Genomic DNA, 8,571 nt, shown 5'->3' on the forward strand with positions numbered 1-8,571 from the left:
CCCCTAAGGAGCTCACAGTCTGAAGGGGAACCATAGACAACAGCAGGTAATGGGGGGTTGTGAGTGAAGGACTGGGAAGGGAGCCCATGTGTCTGTGAGGATGTTGTCATGAGCAGACAACTGCTAGAATAAAGGAAGAAAAAGATTAACTGGCAGAGGACACAGCAAGTGCAATTGAACCGGACTGTTAGTAGTGGCCACGAGACACACTTATTAACAGAGAATATTTATTGGGCATTTAGTATGTGCTGGGCATTGTTCTAACAGCTTTGCACATGCTCCCAGGTTATAGGTGAGGAAGTAGGGAAAAGTGACTTGTCCAAGGCCACACAGCTGGGTGTGGCAGAACTGGCAAAGTACCTCAGCAGTTTGGCTCCAGAAATACTGTCATAACCATGCTCCTAACCCCTTATCCCCTCAACCTCTGGACACGGTCACAACAAAACTCACAGACACAACAGACACACCTTGAAACACACATACAGCAGTTGCAAATTTAGACATGGTCATATCTGCTAACAAGCCAGCCTCAAATAAAATCAACCAAGACACACTCGTTTTCTTTAAGGAAACTTTTAATTGAGTGTAATACATGTACAGAAAAGTGCATACATCATAAGTGTACTGCTTGATGAATTTTCACAAAATAAATATGTCCAGGGAGCCAGCACCAGATGACAAAATAGGATGGCCAGCTCCAAGAAGCCTCCTCCTACCCCTTCCCAGTCCGAAGGGTGGCCACTATCCTTACTTCTCACATTGTAAAGGAGTTTTGTCTGGTTTTGAACTTCATATAAATGGATTCATACAGTGTATAGTGTTTTATCTGTTTTTTTCCATTCAAGATTTATTCATACTTGTCAGTGTTGTTGGGTGTAGCAGGACATCAGTCATTCTCCTTGCTGTGTCTATGTCCATGGTAATGAATATAGTATAATTTATTTTCCATTTTATTGATGGGTTATTTCCAGCTTGGGGTTATTATAAATAGTGCTATGAACATTCTAGTACATGTCTCTTGGTGCTCACACCTACGCATTTCTGTTGGGTGTTGACAGCCTAGGAGTGGAATTGCAGGATCATAGGGTTGGCATATGTTTGGCTTCACTAGAAAACTGCCAGTTTTCCAAAATGTCTCTACCAATTTACACTCTGCCAGAAATATAGGCGAGGTCCAGTCGCTCTACTTCCTCGCCTACACTTGGGATGGTCTGTCTTTTTCACTTTAGCCATTCTGGTGGGTGGAGATCCAGACATACTCTCCGTCTGGCATGCAGTCAACAGATTGTTGAATGAATGGATGAAGGAATAGGTTGGACAGCGTAGAATCAGACAGCCTGGCGAGGGCAGACACACACGCACACGCTCCGCACACCGCGTTCCAGGGACGCCCACCCGCAGCGGACGCACACCAGGACTCAGACCCCCTCGCGCACCCGGCGCACACGTGGCCTGAACGCACGGCCTCGGCCCGCCGCGCGCGTCCAGTCGCCTAGCTGCCCCCAACTCTCCTCTCGGCGGCGGGCAGGGGGCGCTGCGCGTCCCGGCGCCCCGAGGGGGCGGGCCCGGGGCGGGGCGGGGCCGGCCGGGCTTCCAGGCCTGGGCTCTGGCCGCCGGCGCCGCCAGGCCGCTCGGGGGACTGGCCCGGGCGGGGCGCGGCGGCAGGAAACGGGGCGGGGACTCGCGGAGGCGTTGGGGAGCGAGGGAGGGCGCGGCCAACTCCCGGAGGGACGGCAGCCGAGAGAGCGGCGCCCCGGCCTGGCGCCGAGCCTGAGCCCGCCGGACGGGAGGCGGCCCCGCCGCGGGCTCGGCCCCGGCCCCAGCCCCGCCAGCATGGCCGGCCGGACCGTACGGGCCGAGACCCGGAGCCGGGCCAAGGATGACATCAAGAAGGTGATGGCGACCATCGAGAAGGTCCGGAGATGGTGAGCGCTGCCCGGGGGCCAGGGAAGGGACATGGCGGGATCGCCACCACCAAATGCGTCTGCCCTCTCCTCGCCAGCTGTGGCCCCCAGGTGTTAGGTGTGCCCTGGGCCGACAGGGCTCTATCCTTCTTCCCCTGGCTACTCCCTGGGGTCTACAAAGCGTGGTCCCCAGCTGTGCCCTCCCAGAGCCGGAGCCTCCATTTATGCCCCGCCCCCTAAAGCTTTGACACTCCTGCAAGTAGCCCCAGCTCTTCATTGCTGAGATCCCTATGATCCTGGTCCAGCCAGGTCCATGGCGGTGCCCCTTATGTATGCCCCAGGGGTCTGCAGAGCCACAGCCCCACATCATGCCCTCTCTCTGGAAGCACCCATCCATGCCCTGGGGTTTGCAGGGCTCTCTCTCTCCATCCAACTATGCCCCATTAGCGAAACTTGCCCTACCCCTCGTGTACCCCACACCTTTGCAGGTACCCCCAGATGTGCCCAGCTCCTGGGGGACTCTCCCCTCAGGCCTCTCTGACCCAGCCCCCCCACCCTCCCACAGGGAGAAGCGATGGGTGACTGTGGGGGACACTTCCCTTCGTATCTTCAAGTGGGTGCCAGTGGTGGACCCCCAGGAGGAGGTGAGCAAGCCCCCCCCCCCAACCAAGGCCCTGCATCTGTGCAACCTCAGGCAAGCCCCTCCCCACCCTGGGCTCTACCTCCAGCCCCCACTCTGAAAACTCAAATGCAGCAGTACCGGGGACAGATGTTAACGATTAGTAGCAACTCCTCCCCCTTTTCCCTTTTTCCTCCTCCAGACCCCTGAGTTCAAGACCTAACCCGGTGTGCACAAACTGTCACTTGGGGCAGGGGTTTTTGCTTTTCTGTGCCTCACTTTCCTTATTTGTACAGTGGGAGCTTTGCAAGAGCAAAATAGAAAGCTGGCTCTGACCCTTATCCCTCTAACCCCCAGGAGCGACGTCGGGCAGGTGGTGGGGCAGAGAGATCCCGTGGCCGGGAGCGACGGGGCAGGGGTGCCAGTCCCCGAGGGAGTGGCCCTCTCATCCTGCTAGATCTCAATGGTATGTAAGGATCCTGGAATTTGGGGGGCTGTGGGAATTGAAGGAAGATCCATCCTGGGGACCTCAGGCCAAACCTCTGTGCTTTTGCTCCAACAGATGAGAACAGCAACCAGAGTTTCCATTCGGAAGGCTCCCTGCAAAAGGGCACTGAACCCAGCCCTGGGGGCACCCCCCAGCCCAGCCGCCCTGTGTCACCTGCTGGACCCCCAGAAGGGGTCCCTGAGGAAGCTCAGCCCCCACGGCTGGGCCAAGAGAGAGGTAGGACCAGATGCCTCCCAGGAGTCTCCTGGGAGGAGACTCTCCTCTCCTCTGAGTCCTGTCCTGTGCAAAGTTGAACACACCAGCTTACCCCATGCCTGCTCCCCTCGGGTGCTGCCCCCTGGGGCCCTTCGCTGACTCCGCAGACTCTCCCCGCTGCTGTCTGCTTCATTCTTCTGGCTTCTTAGGACCCATAGATAACATGTCACCACCTGAGATTTCCACGTAAACTTAATTTTTGAGCAGTTTATTGTCTTTCGCCCCACTCCCATCTCATATCACTTTCCTGAATGTTAGGTCTTTATTGATCTTGTTCACTACAGTATCCTGGAAATATCACGGGACACATAATAGGTGCTCAACAAATATTTGTTGAATAAAAATCGAATAGTTATTCAACTCCCCACTGCTAAATTTGACTGGCTTTAAAAAAAGTAACTAATAGTGATAAGCATAAGAGTGACAAATAGTAGTAGGGATAACAACAGCTAATATTTCTTTTTTAAAATTTTTATTTTCTTTTATCTTCTTTTTATCTTTTTCTTTTTTTTTTCTTCAAGATTGGCCAGAAGGAAAACAACAGCTAATATTTATTGAGCTCCTACTGTGTGTCAGGCACCCTTCTAAGCACTTTATATGTTTTTTTCTCATTTAATTCTGACTATGACCTTATAAGGGGATGATCCTGTTATGACTGTCTTTATAGATGAGGAAACTGAGACTCAGAGAAGTTGAGTAAGTTGCCCAAGCTCACACAGCCCCTGAGCCAGCTTCTGGGGCCTAAGTCCACCTCAGCTCCTCCTAAGTCCACCTCAGCTCCTCCTCTTCCATACGGAAGGCCCTGTCTGGTCGGCACACTGCCCGCATGTGTCTCCCTTCCTCTGCCTCCCCCAGCCCTGCCCTAGCCTTCCCGCCTCTCCCCTGCACCTGGCTTCAGCCTCCTCACTGGTCTCCTCTAGTTGCCTCCACACAGCTGCCAGAACAACTTTTTCTAAAGCACAGTTTTGACAGAGTCATTTTTCAGCTTCAGATCCTTCAGTGGCTCCATGTTGACTCCTCAACTTGACATCTGGGGCCTTTGTGGACTATTCTCTGATGACCTCATTTGTTCCTTGCCAGGAGCACCATGGCTTGAGCCTATGGGCTGTGTCTAGATCATGCTAAGCCCTTGTGTATCTTTGCTAATAGAAAAACAACAACCATGCCAGGTGCAGTGGCTCACAGCTGTAATCCTGGCACTCTGGGAGGCAGAGGCGGGCAAATCGTTTGAGCTCAGGAGTTCAAGACCAGCCTGAGCAAGAGCGAGACCTCGTCCCTACCAAAAATAGAAAAAATTAGCTGGGCATGGTGGTGCATGCCTGTAGTCCCAGCTACTCGGGAGGCTGAGGCAGAAGGATCGCTTGAGCCCAGGAGTTTGAGGTTGCTGTGAGCTAGGCTGACGCCACGGCACTCTAGTGGGGCAACAGAATGAGACTCTGTCTCAAAAAAACAACAACCAACATTTATTGAGCACTTCCTATGTGCCAAATACTGCTAAGGGCTTCACCTGTATTATGTTAGTTAATCCTCACAGTGGTCTCACGTGGTAACTGCTGTCATTATTCCCATTTTACAGATGGGTAAACTGAGGCCCATGAAAAGTGAGTAACCTGCCCAAGGTCAGGATTTAGTCCAAGGCCAGAAACTGCGCTCACTAAGCATGTGTTCCCTCTGCCTAAAACATGTTCTTCTCCTCTCTGTCTGCTGCAGAAAACCCTACTCACCCTTCAGGATTCCACACAAATGTTCCTTCCTATGTCTGCTTCCTGGGCTGCAGCCAGGTTCTGGCCCCTTCCTCACTGCTCCCACAGCCCTGTGGCATATGTGACTGGTGCCTGTTTGTGTCTGTCTCCCCTCACTGTCTGTGCTACTGGCACGGAGTGGCTGTTCAGGGACTGTTTGTTAACTCGATGTTCCAGATCCTGGGAGCATGACTGCCGGCGGCACCGATGAACCCCCAATGCTGACCAAGGAGGAGCCTGTTCCAGAATTGCTGGAGGCTGAGGTGAGAGAGGCCAGAAGGCTGGACTCCCAGGTCTTAGAGGGAATGAGGGCCGTGGGGCAGCCGGAGGCTTGGAGGTTGTGTCCTGAGGTCCAGGAGGGAGATGTAGACCTAGGACCCAGCTAAAGGTTTAGAGGCTGGGTCCTTGGGACTGAAAAAGAGTGTTTTAGAGATGAAGTCCTGAGGGCTGGATCAGGGCTGATTTAAGACCATTAAAAGCCTAAAAAGATCATGGTGCTCCTCCATGTATTTTGAAAAAATATCCTAAACTGTAAAATTAGTTTAAGAAAGTCCCTCATAAACTGCTGACTTTTTTCACAAGGGCTACTACCTTGATGCATTTTCCAGAAATATCAAATACCAGATTCTTTCCCTGAAACACTGTTGCAGTCATTGTTGCTGTTGTTTTCCGTGCCCTGCTGAGTCTGCATCTTGGGCACCCGGCCCTGGGCTGGACTCCTGGGTCCGGGAGGGGAGTGGAGCGGGGCTTTGGAGGAGGCAGAGGCGGGAGGCTGGACTCCCGGGTCCGGGTGGAGCTCACGCCTGTCCGCCCTTCCTCTCCAGGCCCCCGAAGCTTACCCCGTCTTTGAGCCAGTGCCACCTGTCCCTGAGGCAGCCCAGGGTGACACAGAGGACTCGGAGGGCGCCCCCCCACTCAAGCGCATCTGCCCAAATGCCCCCGATCCCTGAGAAGCCGGCCTGCCTGTCCTGTCGCCCCAAGGGCCCCTTTGGCTTTTTACAAATAAAGACCCTTTTGTAATTTTGTGTCATGTCATTTCCCCGTCAGGGCTGGGGAGGGTCTTTGGAGACAGTTTTGTCTCACGCTCCATTTCTCAGATGGGGTCACTGAGGCTCTGAGAGGACCTTCCTATAGTCACACCAAGACTCAGCTGTGCGGTAGGGACTTGAGCCAGGACCCTGCCTCCCCAACACTCCCCCTACCTGCCCTATCCCCCTTACCTTTGACCTGTCCTGACCTCCACTCTCCTCCCCTGGGAATCCCAGGAACCCCCTTCTTTCTGCTCAGTCCTCCCCTGGGCCCAGCAAATAGCAAAGCTCTGGGCAGCTAGGCCTGTGAGTCCCGTTTCATTCATAGGAACACAGAGGCCCAGAGGGACTTGGGGGCCTGGGATGACCCAACCCATTCCCTGCCCTCAGGAAGGTACAGCATCGTGCCTCCCTGCCTTTGCTTAGCCATTCCTCCACCTGGACCCCCTGGCCCACACTTCTGGTTAAGTGCTGCTTGTCACCAGCTCAATCACCACCTCCTCCAAGAAGCCTTCCCTGACCCCAGGCTCAGTTTCTCCTTTTGTTAAACTTCCACAAGCCCATGGGCTCCTCCTCTTTGTTTCAGCATTTACCAGGCTGTTTTGGGATCACTGGTTTGTACATCTGTCTTGTCCACTGGGCTGTGGGCTCCTGAGGACAGAACTGGGTCCCCAGCCTTACCTAGCACCCTAGCACAACAGTGGGAACAGAGCAGTCATAGCAACTGCTTGATGAATGAATGAAGAAATCAATGGGCTGGGGTCATCTAGGAAGGCTTCTCTGAGGAGGTGGTATGTGAGCTGGGCTCAGAGACATGAACCTCAGTATGGTACAACTAAAGTCAGAAGCCCTGATTCAAGTCCTGGTTCTGTTACTCACTATCTGTGTGGCTCTAGGCAGGCTATTTCTACTCTCTGAGCCTTAGTTTGTTCATCTGAGCAATGAGGACAAATACTAGGCCTCCCCTGCCCCAGTGGTTTGTGGGAAACTTCAAATAATATAAAGTCCCCTCACTCTGTGCCTGCAAGAGAGGCAGGGTCAGGTGTATTAGCCCTATTTTTATTTTTAACAAAGGAAGAGACTGAGGTTCAGAGAGGACCAAATTGGAGCTTTAAAGAACCATTAACAAACGTAAGGGTGTTTGCTGATAGCAGCTGCAGTAGTAATGGAGCCAGGGCTGGCCAGTGGAGCCGGGTGTGCAATGATGGGTGTATTCATTTCCTGTTTCTGCTGTAATTTAGTGGCTTAAAGCCACAAAAATTTATTATCTTATAGTTTTGGAGGTCAGAAGTCCAAAATTAGTCTCACTGGGCTAAGGTCAAGGTGTCAACAAGGCTGTAGGGAGAATCTCTTTCCTTGCCTTTTCCAGCTTCTAGACGCCACCTGAATTCCTTGGCTTGTGGCCCTCCCTCATCTTTACATCCGACAGCATAGTATCTGCCAGTCTCCGTTTCCACTGTCATATCTCCATCTCTGACGCTCTGGCCTCCCTCTTATAAGAACCCTTGTGATTACTTCGGGCCCACTTGAATAATCCAGGACATTCTTCCCATCTCAAGAGCCTCAACTCAATCACATCTGCAAAGTCCCATTTGCCATGTAAAGTGACATCCACAGGTTCTGGGGATGAGGATGTGGACATCTTTGGAGGGCTATCATTCAGCCTGCCAGCCATTTTCTGGGTTTGTGGGTCATTTCGTTACTCTCTTCAGCTGTCACACGGGGTGATGAGAGAGCTCTGTAAACTGTAAAGTGCCTTGTATGGGTTAGGGTACAATGTTAAAGCCCAGAATTCAGTTCTGGGTTTGAATCTCAGCATCTGCATTCATTTGACCTTAAGCAAGTGACTTAACCTATCTGTGCTGCAGTTTTCGTATCTATAAAATGGTGATAATAATCACATCAGCCTGGTGAGACTACTGTGAGGATTTTTTTGGGGGGTGGGGGGGACAGGGTCCCACTCTATTGCCTGGGATAGAGTGCAGTCATAGCTCATTGCAACCTCACACTCCTGGGCTCAAGCAATCCTCTTGCCTCAGCCTCCCAAATAACTCAGACTACAGGTGTATGCCACCACGCCTGGCTAATTTTTCTATTTTTTGTAGAGACAGGTTCTCGCTCTTGCTCACGCTGGTCTTGAACACCTGATCTCAAGTAATCCTCCTGCCTGGGCCTTCCAGAGTGCTAGGATTATAGGTGTGAGCCACCACGCCCGGCCCATACTATGAGGATTGAATGAGGCAATATCTGGAGAGAGAGTCCTTGACTTGGTATGTAGTAAGTGCTTAGTAAATAGCAGTTGTTTTTCCTATTGCCCCACCCTACAGATGAGGAGACCAGGGTGTGGGGATAGAGCCAGACACTTGCCTGTCAGTGAGGCTGGGGAGGGAGATCCTGGCACTGGATGGAGTAAGTGTCCCTTTCTGAGCAGTCTTAAGAGGCAAAGTTTGAGTCTTCCCAATTCTTGTTCCTCTCCCGGTCACGGGCAACTGTCCCCGAGCCCAGGCCTGCCCCC

The 8,571-nt window shown here is 52.6% G+C and overlaps 1 protein-coding gene across 1 annotated transcript; it reads left to right on the plus strand.

Moving 5' to 3' along the window:
* Positions 1 to 1,636: 1,636 nt before the first annotated feature.
* BCL7C (BAF chromatin remodeling complex subunit BCL7C) lies at positions 1,637 to 6,048 on the plus strand. Its single transcript, XM_012764187.2, has 6 exons — positions 1,637 to 1,925; positions 2,470 to 2,548; positions 2,881 to 2,989; positions 3,086 to 3,247; positions 5,206 to 5,291; positions 5,853 to 6,048. The coding sequence occupies exons 1-6, from the start codon at positions 1,834 to 1,836 to the stop codon at positions 5,976 to 5,978; spliced, it is 654 nt and encodes a 217-aa protein (XP_012619641.1). The 5' UTR covers positions 1,637 to 1,833; the 3' UTR covers positions 5,979 to 6,048.
* Positions 6,049 to 8,571: the final 2,523 nt, after the last annotated feature.

The sequence above is a fragment of the Microcebus murinus genome, chromosome 19, assembly GCF_040939455.1.
Source record: "Microcebus murinus isolate Inina chromosome 19, M.murinus_Inina_mat1.0, whole genome shotgun sequence".
NCBI classification, from domain to species: domain Eukaryota; kingdom Metazoa; phylum Chordata; class Mammalia; order Primates; family Cheirogaleidae; genus Microcebus; species Microcebus murinus.

Bases quoted from the DNA above. Each gene is read 5' to 3' on its own strand.
- BCL7C (XM_012764187.2), top strand. From the start codon at position 1,834: ATGGCCGGCCGGACCGTACGGGCCGAGACCCGGAGCCGGGCCAAGGAT. The intron at 1,926-2,469 runs GTGAGCGCTGCC...ACCCTCCCACAG, and splicing joins ATCGAGAAGGTCCGGAGATG to GGAGAAGCGATGGGTGACTG. The intron at 3,248-5,205 runs GTAGGACCAGAT...TCGATGTTCCAG, and splicing joins ACGGCTGGGCCAAGAGAGAG to ATCCTGGGAGCATGACTGCC.